The sequence below is a fragment of the Geotrypetes seraphini genome, chromosome 16 (genome assembly GCF_902459505.1).
Source record: "Geotrypetes seraphini chromosome 16, aGeoSer1.1, whole genome shotgun sequence".
NCBI lineage: Eukaryota > Metazoa > Chordata > Amphibia > Gymnophiona > Dermophiidae > Geotrypetes > Geotrypetes seraphini.
In genome coordinates this window covers 35137853-35160619 of record NC_047099.1, presented here as the reverse complement: position 1 = coordinate 35160619, position 22767 = coordinate 35137853, and the positions used below count along the sequence as shown (strand labels likewise).

Below are 22767 nucleotides of genomic sequence, written 5' to 3'. Positions count from 1 at the left end.
ACTATTTGGCCCAAGAGTAGTCTCAACCTTTGTCCAGGAGCTCCATCTACTGGAGACAGAAAAATATTGATGTGCTGGAGCTGCACAGTGCTTTTATAGGGGAAAGCACACTACAAGGTTTTCCTATCTCCACATGCTGGCTGATGGACACAACACCTGCACGTTCTGGTGTGACTAAAGAAAGGAAAATTAGTAGGAAAGATTTAATTTATGCATGGACGTGTACAGTACTGCTGCATACATACAGCGACACTACAGAAGGTCTTGCATTCTGCAACTGCTTCAGGTACTGACCTTCAATCAGCAACCAGTTGTTGATGACAGTCTGAATATTGGAGTAAAAAAGGCGAGTCACATCATGACCCATTTCCAGATAGGAGATATGGACCAACGACCCAGCTGATGTCCCCAGGGATTTCTTACACAGGATACCCATGATAAGCTCACCATTCTCCACAATGACCTGAAGATAAAAGCAGGGAGTGGAGAAATGACAAGACTCATAACTTAACTCGGATAACCTGCAAAGGAGAGGGGCCTACAACAGTAATGTATTAACCTTGGTATCTCCAGGGGATATATGCTTGTAAGGCCCACTGTCCTCATCGTCAGGATGAGTGCTGTGGGTTCGGATGCAGTTGATATGTCCCGGTATGATCAAGGAGAAGATCTGCTTCCCTGTCCAAAGTGGACGTGGCTTCAAGATTGCAGGCTGAGGAACTTTGCCGTCCCACGTGGACAAAAACATGAGCAAATTCATCACTTCACCCTGTAAGAATCAAGCACAGTCAGTAACAGCAAACCTAAGGCCACCCCCTCATCATTAATATTTTAAGACTGGTGTGTTAAGCGCTCCCTTTTCCTCACCCTCTCCAGGAAGACATCCCGCTTGGTGAATTTGCGAACAGCGGTCAAAGTGTCCTGCACAATGCCCATGACAGGCCGGTTGGACTGGGGCGTGACAATCATCCGAGGCACCATGGCCAGCTCCTGGATCTCTGCTCGCGTCTCCAGAGATTGTGGCAGATGGAGGTTCATCTCATCCCCATCAAAGTCTGCATTGTATGGCGTTGTCACACTGAGCACAAAAGGAAAACAGGCCAGGCCAGTAAACAGACTTTCCTCATTTGGAAGACAGGATGAGAAAAGGAGGTAAATTTGACCAACGTCACAAAATACAGTGGTACCTTGGATTAAGAGCATAATCCGTTCCAGGAGCATGCTCGTAATCCAAAATGCTCGTTTATCAAAATAATGGAAACTCGCTTTGATACGTTCCCCCCCCCCCCCCCGATAACCAGCATCGCTCCCCCCCCCCCCGCAAAGGCCCCCTCGCTCCAACCGGCACCCCCCCTCACGCAAACTGGCCCTTTTCCCGCCCGAACAAGGACTTCTAATTCTCCCTCTCGCCGAGAGGGTATATGCTCTCCTGCCAGCAGATAAAGAACACTATTGAACTGGTCTTCAGGACATTTGGAGCATTGAAATTAAGCATCAAATTACTCGTCTCAATGGCCACGAATTTGGACTTGGAGGATGAGATGTACAGTGTCTGCATCTATGAGACAAACTTGGTTTTTTCTATTACATAGAGCATTCTGGGACCTCAGTTCATTTACAAAAGTTGGACAGCTCTAAGTCTAATAGATGTTGGCATTGTCATCTTGAAGCTGGGACTTTAGGTCATTTGTTATTCTATTGTCCATTGATTTTGGCTTTTTGGAAATCAATACGGGATCAAATAAACTGTTTATTAGAACATCCGGTGGCATTATCGTATGACTAAAAGGGACGACAGGTACGAGGGGGCACTCAGAGAAACTGAAGGGAGATAGGTTCAAATCAAATGCAAGGAAGTTTTTCTTCACCCAAAGGGTCGTGGACACATGGAATGCGCTCCCGGAGGAAGTGATCCGGCAGAGTACAGTACAGGGATTGGACAGATTCCTGAGGGAAAAGGGGATCGTGGGGTACTGAGGGAGGTGCTGGGGTGTTGCATAAGTATAGACAGCTCACCAGGTCGTGCAGGTGCAAGGCCGGAGGGTTAGGACATTGATGGGAAGATAGGACTTCGATGAGAAACCTAGGGGGCAAGGGGGCCCCTTCTGGTGATTAAGGCAGGTCATGACCTGTTGGGCCGCCGCAGGGGCGGACTGCTGGGCGGGATGGACCTCTGGTCTGACCCGGCAGAGGCACTGCTTGTGTTCTTATACTGTATTGTTTGGCATGTCAATGAGGGCAAAGAGCCAAATATCTTCTAGCAATAATAAACTTGTACTTATTATGACAGGGGTTGCCATACAACAGATTACGAATAATTGGAATAAATTGAATTATAGTTTCTGGTGGAATTCATGTCATATACATAAAATGGAAAGGGTAACAGCCACACAGCAGGGGTATTTAAGAAAATTTCAGGGTGTTTGGGAGCCTTTAACAAATTATTGTAATGAATAAATACTATTTTTCCCCTTAATTATGCATGTCCAAGGTTGGGGAAGAGGGGGTAGATTTTGGTCTTTGTATAACTGTAATGAATGTGGGGATGGGGTTATTATATGTTTTTCTGTGTTCAAAGATTATTATGGTTTGGGGGGTGGAGATAAGTTCTAAATTGATTTTTTGCAGATTATTAAGTGTTGCACTTAAGTTAAAAATGTTTTTATTTGCTTATATTCTTATTGTAAGTTGTAAAAATGAATAAAGAATAAAAAGAAAAAGAACACTATTAATTCGATGCCTTTACACCACACGTCGAACACAAGGCCCGGCCCATGGTCCGAATCCGGCCCGCCTGGCCATTTTATGTGGCCCGCGGTGACTATGCCGCATCTAAGCGCCCGACTGCGCATCTCCAGCCCCAGTGGTGCTCCAAGTATCTGAACGTGCTGCCCCACTCCCAGCAGGGCGCCAAGCTCCTCACTACGCTGCCTCAGTATCCATTCGCAGGCCCCGGTCCCAGCGTAACAGCTAAGTTGGAGCAGGGCGCTCCGCACAAGTGCCTGACTGCGCCACAGCTGTCTGAGGGTGAGGAAGGATCTACTAATACTAAGTATCTTTTATTAATATTAAGTCATTTTTATTTAAAAAAAAAAAAATTCAGCCCGCGACTTCAACCTGTGTTTTAGATTTTGGCCCCTTATGTGATTGAATTTGACTCCCCTGCTTTACACTAGAAAGGGTCCTGCATAGCCTGCAACCAATCAGTATTTCTACTGACAAAGCGGCAATTACAGCGTGCTTCTCGCAGGCCTTCCGCTAAGCCATCTCTCTCCTTTTAATCTGTTCAGAATTCTGTCGCGTGCCTTGTTTTCCGCCAAGATCACCATGCTCACGTTACCCCCCTCTGCTTCCGCAAACAGTTCAAACTCCTTTTACTAACCTACAAGTTTATTCACTTGGAAGCTCCTCAGTACTGTAATAATCCACAATCAAAATGAAGAAACTGCAGATGGGAATGTACAAAGACAGGAATCTTTATTTTAAAAAAACCATATAAATTTGCAATCCTTTAAAAATGGCTCTCATACATGGAATAGGGACCCTACACACTCCTTCCTCGGGGGTCCGAGATGTCCAATGTATCACATGTAGAGAGTGATGCGGAAAACGTAGATTTTTCTGAATCAAATTTGAAAATTTTGATGACCATATTACTACGTTGTTTTCCACATCACTCTCCACAAGTGATACATTGGACATCTCGGACCCCCCGAGGAAGGAGTGTTTCTCCGAAACATGGACCGTGAATGGTCCGTATTCCATGTATGAGAGCCATTTTTAAAGGATTACAAATTTATATGGTTTTTTAAAATAAAGATTCCCGTCCTTGTACATTCCCATCTGCAGTTTCTTTCTTGTTTTTGGTGTTCGTTTTTTACTGCAGACTCGTTGGGAGTTTTTTTTTGGTTTGCATAATTCACAATCACACAGGAGTTTTCAATGTCCACCTACTGGCAAGACAGTATATACTCATGTGCCCGATACCGTCTGGAGGTTTGTGTCTCTTCAAATTTGTGTACGATTTATTACAATTTCCCAGTGTACATAAACGCAGGGAAAATAGATAACTTCGGGCAGTTTTGTAAAAGTATGTGTGTTTGTGTTTTGGGGAGGTTTTCATTTATACGGGAAATTCACAGCAACTCCTGATTTCCCTAAAGTTACAGGTACAAAATTACGCCACCTCATGAAAAAAAAAAACAAACAAACCGCTTTACACCAAATCCCCACGTTATCACTTGATATTATAGTCATTTTTAGACTGTAATCTGCTTTGAACGTTCCTTTATGAAGGATGGCCTATTAAAAAAAATTAAAATTACCGCTTCCTCCTTTATAGAAGCACTTGCTTTCTTCCATATCAAAGCAATTCAGTAACAAGTGAGATGAAGTTCCCCCTTAAGGCTCAACAGAACACATTAGCTTAAGTCATACCAATGACGCAAACTTAATATGCAGCTGATTCGAATGGGATATTAACCCTATATACAGCATTAACAGTGTTTTGAAGACCACCTAGAACACCATATAAGGAGGGGGATGTTCTTGCCTGAGATTCAGCCTGAACGTAGACCAGGGTAGAATGCGTACCCTGTGTCCCATCATAGACATTTTGTGCAATGTGGGCTGCCGGTTGAAAATGACTATGTCCCCATCACACATGTGCCTCTCCACCTGCAAAAGAAAACAAATTTAATTACAAATTATACAGAGTGGCCAAACCTCTTCTTCAAACTTTAGCTCATGCTTTTTCAGTAGATCAAAAATTATATCCAGATATGCCCAGAATAAGTAAGAGGTGATTGATCGTTTGTTTTTCCCCAGAAACATAGAAGATGACGGCAGATAAGGGCCGTAGCCCATCGGGTCTGCCCACTCTACTGACCCACCCCCAAGTCTACTATCCTAGGGATCCCACTCCTGGTGACAGGTTCCCTTGGCTTAACCCTCTAAGGGATTCCACATGGGCATCCCATTTGCTCTTAAATTCTTGCACGCTATTTGCCTCGATCACCTGCACCGGGAGCTCGTTCCAAGGATCAACCACTCTCTCGGTGAAGAAATATTTCCTGGTGTCGCCATGAAATTTCCCGCCCCTCTTGTGGCTGAGGGTCCTTTGAGAAAGAGAATCTCTTCTTTCATCTCGATACGGCCGGTAATATACTTAAACGTCTCGATCATGTCTCCTCTCTCCCTACGTTCCTCGAGTGAGTACAGCCGCATATTTTTCAGCCTTTCCTCGTACGATAGATCCTTCAGCCCCGAGACCATCCGTTGCATCGACTCTACTCTCAGCACATCTTTTCGGTAGTGTGGCCTCCAGAATTGCACACAGTATTCCAAATGAGGTCTCACCATGGTTCTGTATAATGGCATTATGACTTCAGGCTTCCGGCTGACGAAACTCCTGCGGATGCACCTAACAACTGTCTTGCCTTAGATGAAGCCTTCTCCACATGATCAGCAGTTTTCATGTCTGCGCTGATGATCACTCCCAAGTCTCGTTCTGTTGAAGTTCTAGGTGGTAGATGCGTGGAATAGTCTTCTTGGTAGAGGTGGTGGAGAGAAAGACCGTGTCCGAGTTAAAGAAAGCGTGGGATCTCTTAAGGAGAGGAGGAGACAGCGGATGCTGTGGATGGGCAGACTGGAAGGGCCATTTGGCCTTTTTCCACCTTCATGTTTCTATGTTTATTCCCAGAGGGCTTATATCTAACTTTGTACCTGAGGCAATGAAGAGTTAAGTGACTTTCCCGAGGTCAGGCGCTTCCCACAGACTATACACAAGGGTTATGTTTGTTCAACTGCCGATATACTCTAATATGGAAGAATTGCATATCATTAGAGTGGGCAGACTAGATGGGCCGTGGCCCTTTTCTGCCGTCATTTTCTATGTTTTTCCTATACTCTTGCGATTCCCAGGTTCTCTGGTTATATGCAGTAGAGGGCACTGTGCTGCCTGCCATTTGTTGCCCACCTTGTAGCCTATCTGTAAGTGTAGGTCACTTGGCTTGGGGTGGAAGCGTAGATCGATTCTATCGCCATTGTCTCGGACGATGTACTTGGCTCCTGGGTACTGGCTGTTTCCCCGGCGCACCAGTTCCTGAAGCCTGAGAACAAAAGAAAGAAATGTGCCACAACTGTTAGTGCCAACAGCAGCCTAAAAGCACAGTAAGGGAGACTGAGCTCTCAAGACCCTTAATTCAACAGTGGATTAAGCTCAGGAGCTCTCAGGTCAAACATTTGAGCTCAGAGCCCAATTTTGTTCTACTTAAAGTGTCATGGAGAAAGCTAAGTTGATTACTTGTAATGGAGGCTCTCCACAGACAGCAGGATAAGGGGGGAAAAAAGAAGGATGGAATTTGATATTTGTTACTATCCTTCCACTATGTATTTACTGAATGTATTTGCCCTATGCAACGAATGCATTGTATCTCTAGCTGCTATACACTTCCCCCTCCCGATTCACGGTTTTAGGACTCGTGATTTCAATTATTCGCAATTTCCTAAAACCAGAATCACCCCCACCTCCCCCGGATCTTACCTGGTGGTCTAGCTGTCTTTCGGGGCAGGAGCAATCTTCCTACGCTCCTGCCCCATGCGGATCACTCACCCGAAATGGCTACCGTGAGTTCCTGTCGTAGTCTCGAGAGACTACGGGAACTCGGGGCATTTTCGGCCTGAAAAAAATCGGATCATGTAAGCCCTTATTATAAAAAAAAAAATTACTTTGGCTACCTGTGGAAGCCAGGGTTAATTTTTAAGTTTGCTTGTCTTTGTTTCAAAACTTTTAACAGGTTCAGCTCCAATCTCTCTCTCATATCATTTTGATTTTGCTGGTATTACCAGTCGTACACGTAGTGCCCATCTGTTCTCCTTTCCATCTCTGAAGGGTTGTATTTACAAGAAGTTCCTGTGGATTGCAAAGGATAGTTGTAGGATCTTAGTGAAACTAGTAGTCCTCAGTCTCTACCTGCTGATAGGAGTGTGTGTCCAAATGTCTGGACTGCTCTGGAGGGATGCTAAGGAAATGTTTTTTTGGGATCTAGATTTGTGTCTGCCGTGGAGAAAGATGCAAAAATTACACTCAAGGCAGTGGTACTTTACAGAAGCCGAGTGGAAAACATTTTGGTTGCATGAGTTGATGGACCACACTGGCAAGTCGGGTGAAAAGGACGACATTAGTTTCTAGGAGACCTTTGTACATGCCCAGAAAGGTTTCTGGATCTTTTGGGGCTTTTGAAGAGCAGATCAAATAGGCAGATCCAATGTCAAGTGACGACAGATGCACTGTCAAATGATATCACCACCTATGCGTGGCTGCCTTATCCTGCAAGTCCAAGGAGAATGTGTGTGTAAAGCGTCCCATGGGAGGCATTCAAGTGCAATCCTGGGCTTGGATCAGTTTACACGTGCAGCCCAGGTTCTGATTTCTAGAGCTGAAACCTGGATAGTAATACAGTAGACTCTCACTTAACCAGAAGCCATGGTGATTAGTAGATGCTGGATAAATGTAGTTTCTGGTTGCTTGAGAGAGTTAAAAATAGGCCTAACTACCGTATATACAGTACTCGAATATAAACCCAGAATTTTGGCCCCAAAATGGGTGGGGGGGTCTCTATTTATATCCGAGCCCCCACTGCTGCTGTCCTTCCACTCCAAACAATACCCCCACCAAGGCTACCAGCATTGCTACCCTCCACTCCAAACCCCCCGTGTCCACGAGTGCTGCTTTCTTCCCACCACTGACCGGCACTGCATCCATACGTGTGCTAGTGCTGAAAGAGCCTGCCGCTGATGTTCTACGCTGGGCAGCTGCGAGGCCTCGAGCCATATGCATATGCTCAAAGCCTTCTGGCTCCTGCCCTCTTCGAGATTCTCAATTCTTGGGAGAACAGGAGCCAGAAGACCTTGAGCACGCGCAGATGCTCAAGGCCCCCACAGCGGACCAGCAGCAGCTCCTTTTGGCACCAGCATGCATATGGTAAGCACAGTGGCAGTCGTGGTGGGGGGGGGGGAGGGGTGGACAGCAATGCCAATCATCTTGAGTGCGAAGGGAAGACAGCAGCGCTGGTAGCCTCGGCAGAGGGGAGGTTTGCAGTGGAAGATAGCGACGGTGGCCTCGGGGTGGGGGGAGTTTGGAATGGAGGAGAGCAGCAGCGATGGTGGCCTTGGGGGAAGGTTTGGAGTGGAGAGGGGCTTTTTCCTCGGTTAACTGGGATTCTGTTGTATTGTGTCATAATTCAAAAGCATTCATTCATTCCATGTTACATGGCAACTAGAGAATGACATGGTGACAAAATTCATCACCGCTCCCGTCCCCGCGGATAACCGCGGGAAACCATCTTCATGTTATTCTTTAAGGAGAGAGGGAAGAATCAGAGTATGAATGGCCACAACCACTGACCCTCAAGCTTTGCTTTGAAGAATGCTGGTGTAGAAGGACCGAGGTTGAAATAGACACTAGAAAATGACAAGGGATTATTTCCCGCGGTTATCCGCGGGGACGGTGATGAATTTTGTCACCGTGTCATTCTCTAATGGCAAACCAACGTCCAACATTCATCTAAAAGTTTGGAGTCGGACAAAACACACACACACAAGCACCAGTAAACTTTAACCCATGATAGACCAGAAAAGTGAGACTTTGGAGACACCATGCATGTTTTCTCCCTCTACCCACTTCCCCCAGAAGTCGTCATTCTCTAACCTGTCAATGTTGAAGGGTGTGACAATTTCTGGGAAGGTCATATTGGCAGCAATGGAACGCGGCACCCCTACTTGATCAATTTGAAGATTGGGATCCGGGGTGATGACCGTCCGTGCTGAGAAATCCACACGTTTGCCCATCAAGTTGCCCCGTACGCGCCCTTCTTTGCCCTTCAGCCGCTGTTTGAGGGACTTCAAGGGCCGACCGGATTTCTGCATGGCCTGTGGATGCATCCAAGATCAAAGTTAGCCTGGGTTTTATGTTATTACTGTAAACTTAATTTTTTTTTTTTTTTTTAATATCTTTATTCATTTTAAATTTTACATCAAGTGTATAGAAAAATCAACAATCAATATACAACATCACTTGAAACTCTACAAATTCTCAAAAAGAAGATTTAACCCCAACCCACCCTCCAAAATTGTATTCAAGCAAATACATCCTATATAATATAATAACACATATCATTTGTTCTATAATTTGTTATTAGACTTCAAAACCCAATTCCCCACCCTCCAACAATATATATAGTATGTAGGGAAAAATGCAAATTATTCATTATAATAACTTATTAATGGCCCCCACACATCCTTAAATTTATTATTTTTCTATCTTTTGTTTTTTTAATTTCCTTATGTGTTTTCCCTGTATGTTCTTTCTTTACTATAAAAAATGTATTTCACCCCCTCTTACCTTTTGTTTACGTTATAATTAATTAACTGTATGTAATGTTTTCGTTTCCTTACATGTATATTTTATTGTACATCGCTTAGAAATCTGATTAAGCGATTCAACAAGCAAACTAATAAACTTGAAACTTGAAACTTGATTAGGGAGGGGGAGGTATATTTTACATTTTTCTTATTGGAGAAATAATAGAGGAATGATGGGAGGGGAGGGTGGTAATTTTATGTGTTGTAAGATAAATCAGAAAGATTGTCAAGTGATGTGTTTAATTGTATTGTTTTATTGTTTGTGCACTTGATGTAAGATGGAAAACGAATAAAGAATTTGAAAAAAAAATATCCTTTTTGAACTGCTAATGCTCATTCCATTTTATACAAGTGACACACCGAGTTCCACCAAAAACAGTAGTTTTAATCTTTTACAATCTTTCCAGTTATACGTTATTTGTTGAATGGCAACACCTGTTAAAATCATTAAAAGGCTGGAACTTTAGATCATTTATTGTTTCATTGTCCATTTATTAAAGCCTTTTGGCAGTCAATTTGGGATCAAATAAATTGTATGCTAGAAAATCATGTAGCATTGTCATAAACTTAATTTTTTGCTACTCACGATAAATAATTTTTTTAAAAAAAATAAATAAATATTTGTGGGCTTGTAAAGGATTGTTTTTTGTATTGTTTGTAGTATTGAAAATTTGTATGGAAACCTTTTTTTCTTGATATCTTTATGATATTGTAAATGTATTAAATTCAAATTAAAAAATAAATAAATAAAAAAATTAAAAAAATAACCAAACATTGCACAAAAATAAAGACCGCATCCATTACTACCTCATCGGTTTCTCTCTTACCCTGGGCAGCCCTGGCAGCTCATTGTCCACCATCGTGGCCACATGGAACTGCAAAAGTTTAACGTCCTCTGCTATGACGTGAGCTGCTGCGCCATTCTGCTCGTTACGCCGCAGCTGGTTGTTTATCTTCACCACGTCGGCCAGCTTGTGCGTCAGGTCATCCTGGTTCCTGGCAGATCCCTGCATGACCACTGCAGGCCGGACAGACAGCGGAGGGACTGGCAACACCGTCACTATGAGCCATTCGGGGCGGGCATACTTGGGTTCCATACCCAGGATAAAGCACTCTTCATCGGAAATGCGCTTGAAGATCTCATGCACCCGCTCAGGGCTGAGAAGGATCTTCTTCTCTTGAGAGTCCTCATTCACGTGCTTCCACTCTGCGTACAGCTCCAGGCCCGAACGTCTAATGCGAGGCTGGTAGCGACCACAGCCACCATGGCCCTGGGAAGAAAGCATGGGGTTTAAGTGAGAATGGAGATATAAGGCATCTCTCTTGAGTACACCATCCTAACAGCTGCTGCCAATTATTTCACATAAGGACTAGAAAAATAAATCTGTCAATTGCCACCCAAGAGTATTATTTCATTTCGTGCACAATATGGCTTAATGTCACCTGCCCCACCATCTACAGCACTGTTTCTCAACTTCAAGACAAATATAAACAGCAGATTTAAATTCTCAAAACAGACATTTCGATCACTAAATTGAAAATAAAATAATTTTTCCCGCCTTTATTGTCTGGTGATTTCATGAGTCTCTGGTTGCACTTCCTTCCGATTGTGCAGCCGATATTTATTTATTTCTGCCTCCTGCACGCTTCCTCTCTTCCGGACCTCATTCCCTTCCCCAACCAATATGAGTCCAACTTTGCTTCCTCTCTCTCTCACTGTCCATCTGTCTTGAGAGATCCAGGGATCTCTCCCACCCCCTCCACTGCCCAGAAATATCTAAGAAAAAGGACCATTTAAACTAAATAATTAATTTATAGAGCATGCATGGTTGGGTAGACTGGATGGACCACTCAGATCTTTATCTGCCATCATTTTACTATATTACATCCACATTTCTCCCTGTCTCATCACCACTGCCCCATGCCCACATCTATCACCCCTCTCCAGCACCATGCCACATCTCTCCCTCCATCACTATGTCCAAGGGTACGTATACCACGTGTTGAGAAACACTGATCTACAGTTGTTAGAAGTTCTATGTGCACTTGGAAAATTTAAATAAAGCCCCCTATCTTCCAACACTACTAAAATTGCAAGTTCACTCTGCAGAAATCTCAAGAATTATGAAAACCAAAGAGTGTGCCTTTGAGCACTGCCCCAACACATTACCAATGAAGTTAAACAAAGGGAAATATAGGGGGAAAAAAAATCCACTACGCTACCAAATACCTATAAGACAAAGCTATCAAGCTGGTTTTCAGGATATCCTTATGGAACGTTCAATATAATGGAAGCAATACATGCATGTTTGATTAATAGGGATATTCTGAAAACAAGAAGGGTTAGCAGCCCTTCAATATTAGTTTACTTTATTTAAAATTTTTCTATACCCCTCAAGAACTAAATGATTCAGACTTAAAACATAATAATTAGTGTTCCCCAGCGAATCGTGGACTCGCTCACTCACGGTCTTTTCCAACCGCCTCTTCCTGTAGTCAAGTCAGGCTACGCCAAAGCAGCTCCTGATTGGTGTAGCCCCACTTGACTACAGGAAGAGGCAGTCGGAGTAGACCACGATTGATTTTCTTCACCCACCGGCACTCCAGCTGCCTTCTCCTGCCTTTTGACAGGCGAAAACCTCTGTGAATTTCGGGGGGGGGGGGGGGGGGGGGGGAGGGAATTACTGTATGACAAACTAAAATCTTTAAAATCAAAAGGGGAAAACTTATCTTTTCTCTTGCAAAGAACTGTTAAGTCATAAGAATGCGGTGATAATTAGTTTTTTAGCGGTTTCTTGAATTGAAGCTGATCAATACATTGCCAAAACTGACCCGCAAAAGCATTCCACATCTGTAACACCAGTCAGGCAGAACGTCACTGCTCTGTTATCTGACTAGTAACCTTGCTTCCTTGAGGTTGATAGATTTTTATTTTCAGATCGTACAAATCTGCTTGGTTCATAGTTCGCATGACTTGTTGAAAACAGTTTGATGATCACAGAAATAACCTTGTGTTGTCCTCGAAATAAAACTGGTAACCAGAGAAAATTTCAGGTGGCCACGTCGTGAGTAACGCATAGTACTGAGGGATTGTGCCCTGAGGAAACCCCAGTAGGGTGAAACATGTTGGCGACTTTATTCCTCCTGGCTAACCACCCAAGTTAAGTAACATGCACTTTATAACTTATTCAATTTATTGAATATTTATAATTAAATCAGCGACCCGATGACGATAGGGTGCATAAAGCCAAAAGTTATGAAAGTTTATTGAACTTTTGGTGGCACCTCTGAGGGCCTGGAGAATCTATAATTGTATGTAAAATCCACATTTGCATAGAAGGCACTCAGGGGAGGTTGAAATTATACCATCCCTCCAATTACGATATAATATCTATCTATAGAGATCATAGATTTCAAGCCTTATATAGGAATGCACTGCTTTCAATGCATGTTCATTGGGGGAATCCTGAAACCCCGACTGGAATAGGGCTCTCGAGGACCGGAGTTCCCTACCCCTGACCTACTGGAATGCTAAGTGTACCTTCAGGTGGGTGAACTCAAATGCACTAGTCAAGCAACATCTCGTCTGCTTTTGCCCCTCACCCTGCCTTTCATCTCACCTTCTCCTTGGTGATGTCCTCATCCCCTTCTGTCTGCTCCACGCCAAACTTGTTGTCCATCTCCTCGCCACCCTCACAGATATTCTTGCCTTTGCAGAGATCATACACGTGGGTCAAACGCTTCTTAGGCTGTCCTTTCGATTTGGCCAGAATGTCCTTGATCTTGGGATTGTTCTGAGAAAGGAAAGAGGAAGAATAGGAGAAAATCTGTTAGGACAAGTGCTCAGAAGGGATCATGTGGCCTCAGGTCAATGTCCCTGGATTTATGCACACAGACAAGACTTTTAAAAACTACCGAGAATGGACTGCGACTTTGGAAAACCATTTAAGGTGACCACACATTGGCCCTTTGCAAAGTCAGCAAGTTACTGGACAAAAAAGCAAACACCAGTGGGTGACGGCATCACAAAAAGGCTTCTACTCACCGAATCGACCAACAGCTTGGAACAGAAGAAGCAAACACACCGGAGCACCTTCATAGTTTTTACTAGGAAACCAACGTGGAAAACTGGCTTCGCCAACTCAATGTGTCCAAAATGACCTGGGCACTCTGTCATGTTCCCTGATGAAGTAAAAAGGGACAAAGTTGCAATAGACCCCAAAAGACTATAGCCACCCAACACACACAGCATCTGCAAGCATAATAAAGGAGGTACGATCAACAGCTATTCTATTTTGTTTACTCTGTTACTCTAATTTTATTTTCTGTATTTTGTTTTTATTGTACGTTAGAGTTTATTTGAAGTACAGTCAAACCTCGGTTTGCGAGTAACGCGGTTTGCGAGTGTTTTGCAAGACAAGCAAAACATTCCCGCAAATCGTGCCTCACAAACCGAGCATTGACTCGATTTGCGAGCCCCCCCCCCCACACACACACGATCAGGCAACCCCCACTCACACACAATCTCTTACCCAAATCTGGCACTGGCACCAGCAGCAACGCACAGGACATGCCAGTGCCCGAAGATCCTCCCTCTTGCTTGGGCTGGGCCTTGAGCATCTGCGCATGCTCAAGGCCTTCTAGTTCTCGCTCTCTCGGAGATCGTGGGGGGGTGGGTGGGGGTGGAACAGCATCTGTGGCCTCGGGGGTAAGGTGGAGCAGCACTGGTGGCCTCGGGAGGAAGGGAACGAATCAAGCGAGTTTCCCTTACTTCCTATGGGGAAGCTTGCTTTGATATACAAGTAAATTGGTTTACGAGCATGCTTCTGGAACAAATTATGCTCGTAAACCAAGGTTCCACTGTATATGAGAGCAGACCAATTGTATTTTTATTGCTTAAGATCTACATTAACAGGGCTCTTTCACAATACCGAGATGTCATCTAGCAAAAGACCTCCAGTCGTTCCTTTTTTTAGCTGTCAACTTCTCCAGTGACATTGTTCTTTACAGCTATTAGATCCATTTCGAGAGCCCAAAATGAACATAGGCACCTCCAAAGTCAAAAGCAACTTCTTGCCATAACAGAGCCCATCACCGTTACCGCTGGCCTTCATCTTTTCTCCACCCAATCAGGCTATCCTGCAAGAGACGCAAGGTCCTCTCCTCTTACACATTTCTAGCGGATGAGTTGGGGGAGGGGGGGTAGTGGGATTCCCACCAATAGAGCTACTATTCCTTGCCATTCAAATCAATCCAATGCTCTCAACTTGTCCAGGCTGGACAGTAAGTGCTATTGGACTCTCTTCTCCTGAATATTTTCTCTCTCTCCATGTCCCATTTAAAAAGACTTATTCAGGATGCTGGACTACCGATTAGTATGGCTGCCCTTTACATATATATATATATATATATATATATATATATACATACACTGGGGAGCAATTTAATTTTAAATTCACGGAGCATCATGTCACTGCAATGAAAAAATAGTTCCTGCTGGGCCATTTGGGTTGCAAAGATAAGTGATTTCTAACACTGTTTCATTATTGTAGTATCAATAGCTTACTACACAGCAACAACTGATAGTAGATTATTGCGAGAATAACCTACAGGGACTGGGAAGCGATAAGATGGTCCCGATTTTGTTCTCCTAGCGGCTCGTACTTGCAGGAAACATTCAGACACTGAACACTTTTCACAATATAAATCAATATTATTTGAGTAATATAAGATGCGCTTTAAATATTTAAAACATAACATAAAATCAACTTAGACCGCACAACCGTGAGGATCTATGCGGTTTACAAAAGATTAACCTATATCACAAATGAAACTCAAAAGAAATTAGTTACCTAGAAATCTAGAAAACAAATAAGACTTTGGATGCCTTCTGAAATCCAAGTATGAAACAGATGCAGAGAATTGGTGCTTAAAATCTTTATCCCAAAAAGCGGCCTATGACAGCGTACGTTCGCGATATCTTTTAAACTTGCAACCCCTTTATTGACGGGTAAATGAAAAGAGCATGAGCTTTGCGAGTGTTTTAGATTAGAGACTGTGAATACATCCAACAGATATGAAGGAGTCGGACCCGTTATAAATTCTGTAATAAATACAACAAAACTTGGAAGATGACACGGGCCTCCACGGGTAACCAATGCAATTCTTGATAAAAGGGAAATACGCGATTGTATTTTTTCAAACCATAAATTAATCTCACTGCACACACATACATACACATATCTATATTCTTATACAAGATCCTTTCTCCTTTGACTGGTTGGTAACTCTTGCGGGAGATCTGTCAAGACCAAGAAACGTTCTGAAGAATCCTATTATTGCTTGATCAAGCCACTGTTTCTCTCATTCCTTTCAAATTGTTACCTGCACATGTCTGGCAGCGACCTGTCCTCTCAATAACACCCTGGCGGGGGTCCATCAGTCCCCCAAGTTTGGGGCGTCCACCTTCAGTAGTCTCAGGGTACTTGATGCCACCTTCTGTAACAGACATCCGTTTCTGGAATAAAGAAATGAGCATGATACTCAGATCGGTCGCATCGATGTTAATAAAAATGTTTAAAAAACAAACAAAAAAAACCCAACCAAAAAAACAACCCCCACATATCCTTGCAGTTTTAATTAAAGCAGCTTATTATCAGCTTTCTTTTAAAAATAACCAAAGGAACTGCTATGAGGAGAGGAAGAGAAAGTAAAGACATGGAAAAGCAGAGGCCGAGAGGTACAGAAGTTTGACAGAGAAAAAAAAAAGGAGAACAAGAGGAAATTATAGGTACTTTTGGTGACAGGTCAAAAGCGCGCGCCGATGTTAGATGGATATTGGAGAAGAGCAAAGAATACCAAAACACAAAAATTCATAAATTGAGATCGTCTCTTGTAGCTTCAAGCATAGATTTACCAATCACTCAATTTGCTTTAGAAAATGAAGATTCAACTGCTGATATGATCGGGAATCATTTCGAAAGCCCAGATAGGAACCAATTTCTCAAGCTTTACTCAAAATATGCAAAATCATTGGACAACTGTCCACCAACTATTATGAAATCAGCTCCCTTCCCCTTCAAGGCTGAACTTTTTAATTGGGTTTCTTTAAGTAAGTGTACTGGCAATTTTCCGGTGGAACTTGGACATATCCTTGTGACTCCTATTAAAAACTCAGTTTCCTTGGCCGCCAACTAGACCTATTGCCAAAATACCATTTTTTTCTTAAACTATTGGAAGGACTGGTTAACATTGATCTCATGAAATATTTAGAGAAGTTCAGCATTCTACACAACTCCCAGTCTGGTTTTCGTACAAATTATAGTACGGAAACAGTTTTAGCTTGGTTGACTGATTATCTTTTCCATTTGTTTTCCCTGGGAAAAAGCATACTGGTACTGCAGTTCGACTTGAGCAGTGCCTTTGACCGTGACTTTCTGCTTAGATGCCTTGATTCTATTAGCATTTCTGGACAGATATTAAATTGGTTTATGAGTTTCTTAAAAAAAACTTATTTACCAGGTTCACAGTGAAGGAACTTTCTCTCAGTCTTGGTGTAATCCCTGTGGAGTTCCACAGGGCTCCCTTTTCTTCCCTTCACTTTTCAACGTCTAGATGGCATCATTGGGACATGATATCCGACTTAAAATTGAAATCGCATATAAACACCATTTTGACTTCTTCTCTTTTCAATGGCTGGATCAATCTCTGATCGTAAGCATCTTAGATTACTGTAATATTAAATACAGTATTTGGGTTCCTTTAAGAAAACCATCAAATGACTGAGAATCATTCAGAATGTTGCTGTCCGTCTCATTTGTAGTCTCAAGAAATTGCGTTTTATAAAAAATTATACTGGCTGCCGGTGGAAACAAGGGTCGTTTTCAAGTTTGCTTGCCTTTGCTTCAAAACCATAACAGGTTCATCCCCAATCTACCTGTCTCACCATTTTGAATTCCCAGGCACAACTTGCACACGTAGTGCCTACCTATTCGCTTTTCTATCCTTGAAGGGCTGTATCTACAAGAGATTCCTTGATAGATCATTATCATTCCAAGCAGGCAAATAGAATAAATGTTTAACCAACTTTATTTCAAACGTATCTTCCTATCAAACTTTCAGGAAGTCAATGAAAACCTATCTTTTAGAGAAATTTCTCCAACTCCATTCCTGCCTTGATATATCTTTAAAATGCTTGCACAGATAAATTTGACTAATCTTAACATGCTAATGTAATTTGAAAGTCTTTTTTATAATATCGCTGTCCGTATAGTCTCTTCCTGTGTAAACTGCGCTGAACTGTTGTGGTATTGCGGTATATAAAAAGGAGAAATTAGGTTCTTACCTGCTAATTTACTTTCTTTTAGCTTCTCCAGACCAGTAGAGGTTAATCTTTACGAATGGGTATATATCCAATCATGACCAGCAGGTGGAGACTGAAAACAAAACTGTGGGACAGTATATAATATACTCCCTTCTCTATTTACATCAGTCTGCCGAATAGCCAAGCAGAACTAAGAACTGGAAAACAGAAAGAAAACAATACTCCGAACAGGAGTAACAAATAACATATCCAAATGCTGTTGGAAAATGCAGAGGAGAAATACCAGAAGGAAAATGTCCCCACAGCTCGCCAGCCGAGCCACAGCCGCTGTTCTTTAATTCTCCCCGGCCCTAGAAAAATACTAGAACCCGCAGCAAAAAACAAAAACTGCCCGCGAAACAGCCCCAACAACAACAACAGACAGGGTGGGGACCTCTACTGGTCTGGAGAAGCTAAAAGAAAGTAAATTAGCAGGTAAGAACCTAATTTCTCCTTCTTTAGCACTCTCCAGACCAGTAGAGGTTAATCTTTACGAATGGGACGTACCAAAGCAGTCCCTCACACGGGCGGGACCCCCGAAGGGCTGACACCAGAACACACACACCGAACACCGCGTCCTGACGCGCCAGAAATCTACCCGAAAGAGGCTGACAAAGGAATACAAGGAAGACCAAACCGCAGCCTTACAAATGTCCACTAGAGGCACGAGTGACGACTCAGCCCAAGAAGCCGCCTGACCCCGAGTAGAATGAGCTTTGAGAAACTCCGGAACGGGCTGCTGCCCCAGAAGAGAAGCGGAAGCAATAGTCTCCTTGATCTAGCATGCAATAGTAGCCCTAGAAGCGCCAGCCCCCCTAAGAGGACCAGTCAGAAGGACAAAGAGATGATTTTATTTCCTGATCTCCTGGGTCCGCTGTACATAAGAGCGAAGGACCCGACCAACATCCAACCTGCTCAGCTGTCTTTGCTCAGAAGAGCCCTCCCAACTACCCCAGACCGGGAGGACCACAGATTGATTGACATGAAAAGGAAAAACTACTTTCAGCAGAAAAGGAAGGAACAGGCCTCAAGACAACCTGCTCCCTAGAAAACTCCAAGAAGGGAGCCCTACAAGAGAAAACCTGTAGCTCAGAAACACGCCTAGCGGAAGAAATGTCCACCAAAAAGACCGTCTTCAGAGTAAGGTCCTGCAAAGAGCAGCCGCCCAACTGTTCGAAGGGCGGGTGCATCAGAATAGAGAGAACCAGACTGAGATTCCAAGAGGGAACAGAGGACCGCACGGGAGGCCTGAGCATCTTGGCCGCCCGCAAAAAGCGAATCACATCAGGAATGGCTGTCAAACGCTGACCTGTCACAAACCCCCGAAAGGCTGACAAGGCCACAAGCTGAACCCGGAGAGAAGCCGAAGCCAGGCCAACATGCAAGAACTCTAGGATGTTAGGCACAGAAACGCGAAGAGAGACCACTCCCCGCCCCTGGCACCACCCCTCAAAGAAGTGCCAAATCCACACAGAAGCTTGAGAGGTAGAAAGCCTCCAGGACCCCAAGAGTGTAGAAATCACCCTATCTGAATACCCCTTCTTACCAAGACGACCCCTTTCAAAAGCCAAGCCATAAGACAGAAGGGAGACGGGTCGAACATGGGAATGGGACCCTGCGTCAGAAGGTCGTCCAAGGAAGGCAGAGGAAGAGGATCCGCCACCAGAGTGTCACCAGATCTGCGTATCACGGATGTCGAGGCCAATCTGGAGCCACCAGAACCACCAGACCCGGATGGCGAACAATGCGGAGAACTCTGCCCACTAATGGCCACGAAGGGAACATGCACAACAGCCCCTCTGTTGGCCATGGTTGAACCAGAGCATCCAGACCCTCGGCCAGTCCATCCCTGCGTCGACTGAAGAAGCGTAACACCTCGGCATTGCCACTCGTGGACATCAGGTCCATCAGGGACTGATCCCAAGCCTGCATTATCAACTGAAAAGCTAAGGGGCTGAGACACCACTCTCTGGGATCTAAGATATGACTGAGGAAGTTCGCCTGAACATTCTCCACCCCGGCCATGTGAGAGGCTGAGAGGTCCAGAAGGCGTGACTCCGACCCAAAGCATGAGCTGAGCCACCTCCCCCGCCACCTGAGCGCTCTGGGTGCCCCAACGATTGACATAAACCACCGCTGTGGCATTGTCAGACAGGACTCTGACCGACTTGCCCATCAAGAGGGAGCGGAAGGCTAACAGCGCCAGAGGGACGGCTCTGGTCTCCAACACGTTGATCAACCAGGACGCCTCCTCCATGGACCAGGTGCCCTGAACTGAGTGACCTAGACACTGAACCCCCCACCTGCTGGAGACTGAAAGAAGACTGATGTAAATAGAGAAGGGAGTATATTATATACTGTCCCACAGTTTTGTTTTCAGTCTCCACCTGCTGGTCATGATTGGATATATACCCATTCGTAAAGATTAACCTCTACTGGTCTGGAGAGTGCTAAAGAATAAAGTTATTATTATTATTCCTTTGCTTCTTCGACTACAGCAAAGCTTTTGACTGTGTGGATCACAATAGACAATGGAGAACTAGTGCAAATGGGAATACCCAAATACAACTCAGCTGATAGAGACAATATGAAAGGCAAGAAGCTGCAGTGAGATTGAACACAGCAACACCGATTGGTTTTCAGTAAAACGTGGCATCAGGCAAGGATGCATCTTGTCACCTTATATCTGTTCAACCTGTACGGTGAAACCATCTCTAGAACAGCAAATCTGGAAGACAGCATCGGTTTCAAAGTTGGTGACTGAAATATAAACAACCTATGCTATGTCTAGGTTTATTAAAAGTTTTACCATACAATGTAGAGCACTCCAGTGATAAAAATGCACAGTAATACCCACAGAGGAAAAAGATCTCAACACACCCCTGGGGCCCAATCAATAGAAGGACACCAATTTTGGGGTTAGGGTATCAATAATTAATTTTAAATAGTTTTTCAGTTACTTTATTTTTATAAATATTTATGTAATTTTAAATAGGTTTCAACAATTCCTATTTCTCCCATACATGGGAAATAGGAATTGTTGAAACATATTTAAAATTACATAAATATTTATAAAAATAACGTAATGATGATTTTGAGCTTGAAGGCGATTGAAATCCTTTACAACTTCTATTCTATCTCCTGGGCTCTTCTGTAAACAAAGAAGCAACTAGCAAGAAGGAAATACTCTGCAGAATAGCACTTGGTTGCTCTTTAATGAAGACTCTTGACAAAGTATTCAAAGGCAAGGAAGTAACACTCCAAACGAAGATCAGACTTGTCCATGCACTCATTTTCTGTGGTCAATTATGGATGCGAAAGTTGGACACTACAGAAACAAGACAGAAAGAAGATTGACTCATTTGAGCTTTGGTGCTGGAGAAGGATTTTAAGCGTGCCACGGACTGCCAGAAGATCTAACAAATCGAATTCTGGAAGAGCTCAAACTGGCTATGTCACTAGAAGCCCAAATGATGAAGTTACAATGGTCTTATTTTGGTCACACCATCAGAAGAGAAAGATCACTGGAGAAGGACATGTTTGGGAAGATCGAAGGAACCAGGCGAAGAGAGCGATCTGCAACCAGATGGTTGGACACATTGAAAACAACTGAATTGGCAATCCATCAAGTTGCTAGGATTCGAGCACAAGTCGATGGCTCCTAACAACAAGCATAAAGGAAAGCTAACTTATCTGGAAACACTGTCTGCAAGCCTAAATATAAACAACTGACCTACATTTAGAAGCGAGGAATAATCTCCCAGTAGAGGGGTAAAGACTATATAAATTCAGGAAAGCGTGAGACAAGCATGTGGTATCTCTTAGGGAGAGAAGGAGTGTGTGGATGCTGCAGATGGGCCATTTGGCCTTTATCTGCCATGTTTCTAAGTCAAAATTAAATTGAAGACACAAGCACCTGGCTTAGGTTTTATTTCTACTGGTTTGTTGTTTATAATTGTAATTACACATGCAAAAAAATGAATCTGTAAAAAAAAAAAAAAAAGCCATTAAGTGTTTTGATAAAGCATACAGTTAATGTCTACTGAAACTTCTAAACATTGCAATTATCTAAATTGAGATGAACAAATATATGTCACCATGAGTCACAGTCAAAACAAGACCAAGCACTTCCATGTTTTAAAGGCTACAGCCAACTCCCTAACAAGGTATAGGCACTATACCATACCCATTTCCAAGGTGCCAAAATGTAAGGCATCAAGCCCTGTGTGCCCCCAAGAAATCAACAGACAAGCTTCAAAAAAACTAAGGTACATTCCCCTCATTGGCCAGAGCATTCTCATAAAAAAAGGGTCACAAGTTGAACATAATCACTGGTAAGGCATCCCTTGAGTCGTTATCTCATACCCTGAATTGAACATCCCATTTGCCCCCCATTAAGGTGCAAAAAGCTCTCCCCCCCCCAACCTTCCCCTATCCCATCCAAGGCAACCCATCAACCCACAGAAGCCAAACCTTAACTCACAAAAGCTGATGTGTGATCCATAAGTCAGGGAGTGGATAGGGTGCCCATGCAACCATTAAATGCATGGAAAGGGTGCATGTTTTTGCTCTCTAATTGTTAAAGTGTAAAGAAATTCACCCCGCCTTCAACTGATGAAAGTTAAAAATCCCATTTTAAGCCCCTCCCCGCCAAAAAAGGCATAAATAGTACCACCAAGGATGAACACAGTTCTCTTCCACCAAACAAGTAAGATTTGTCAACCCCCCTCACCCCATACCTCCTTATTCCCCAATTGACAAGACACTAAACTATTACATTAAAGGGAACTGCTCTTCCCCCTCAGGTCAAAGGATACAAGCTCCTCCCCCCCAGGTTAAAGAGTACAAGCTCCTCCCCCTTGACCCGATGAACACAGTTCTCTTCCACCAAACAAGATTTGCAACCCCCCCATACCTCCTTATTCCCCAATTGACAAGACACTAAACTCTTCTCCCCCCCCAGGTCAAAGGGTACAAGCTCC

General features: G+C 43.5%; 1 protein-coding gene across 2 annotated transcripts in view; it reads right to left on the bottom strand.

Moving 5' to 3' along the window:
- POLR2A (RNA polymerase II subunit A) overlaps positions 1-22767 on the bottom strand; it is a 54336-nt gene that overhangs the window by 31192 nt on the left and 377 nt on the right. Inside the window, exons 2-11 of one of the 2 annotated variants that reach the window (XM_033924307.1) lie at positions 15808-15940; positions 13469-13605; positions 13044-13217; positions 10251-10694; positions 8711-8931; positions 5978-6110; positions 4553-4677; positions 868-1078; positions 560-769; positions 295-463 (exon numbers count right to left, since the gene is read on the bottom strand). In XM_033924307.1, coding sequence (XP_033780198.1) covers positions 295-463; positions 560-769; positions 868-1078; positions 4553-4677; positions 5978-6110; positions 8711-8931; positions 10251-10694; positions 13044-13217; positions 13469-13605; positions 15808-15940 — 1957 coding nt within the window. Of the gene's footprint in view, positions 1-294; positions 464-559; positions 770-867; positions 1079-4552; positions 4678-5977; positions 6111-6738; positions 6914-8710; positions 8932-10250; positions 10695-13043; positions 13218-13468; positions 13606-15807; positions 15941-22767 lie in introns of those variants that run through there. The other variant, XM_033924308.1, reaches the window with a different exon arrangement.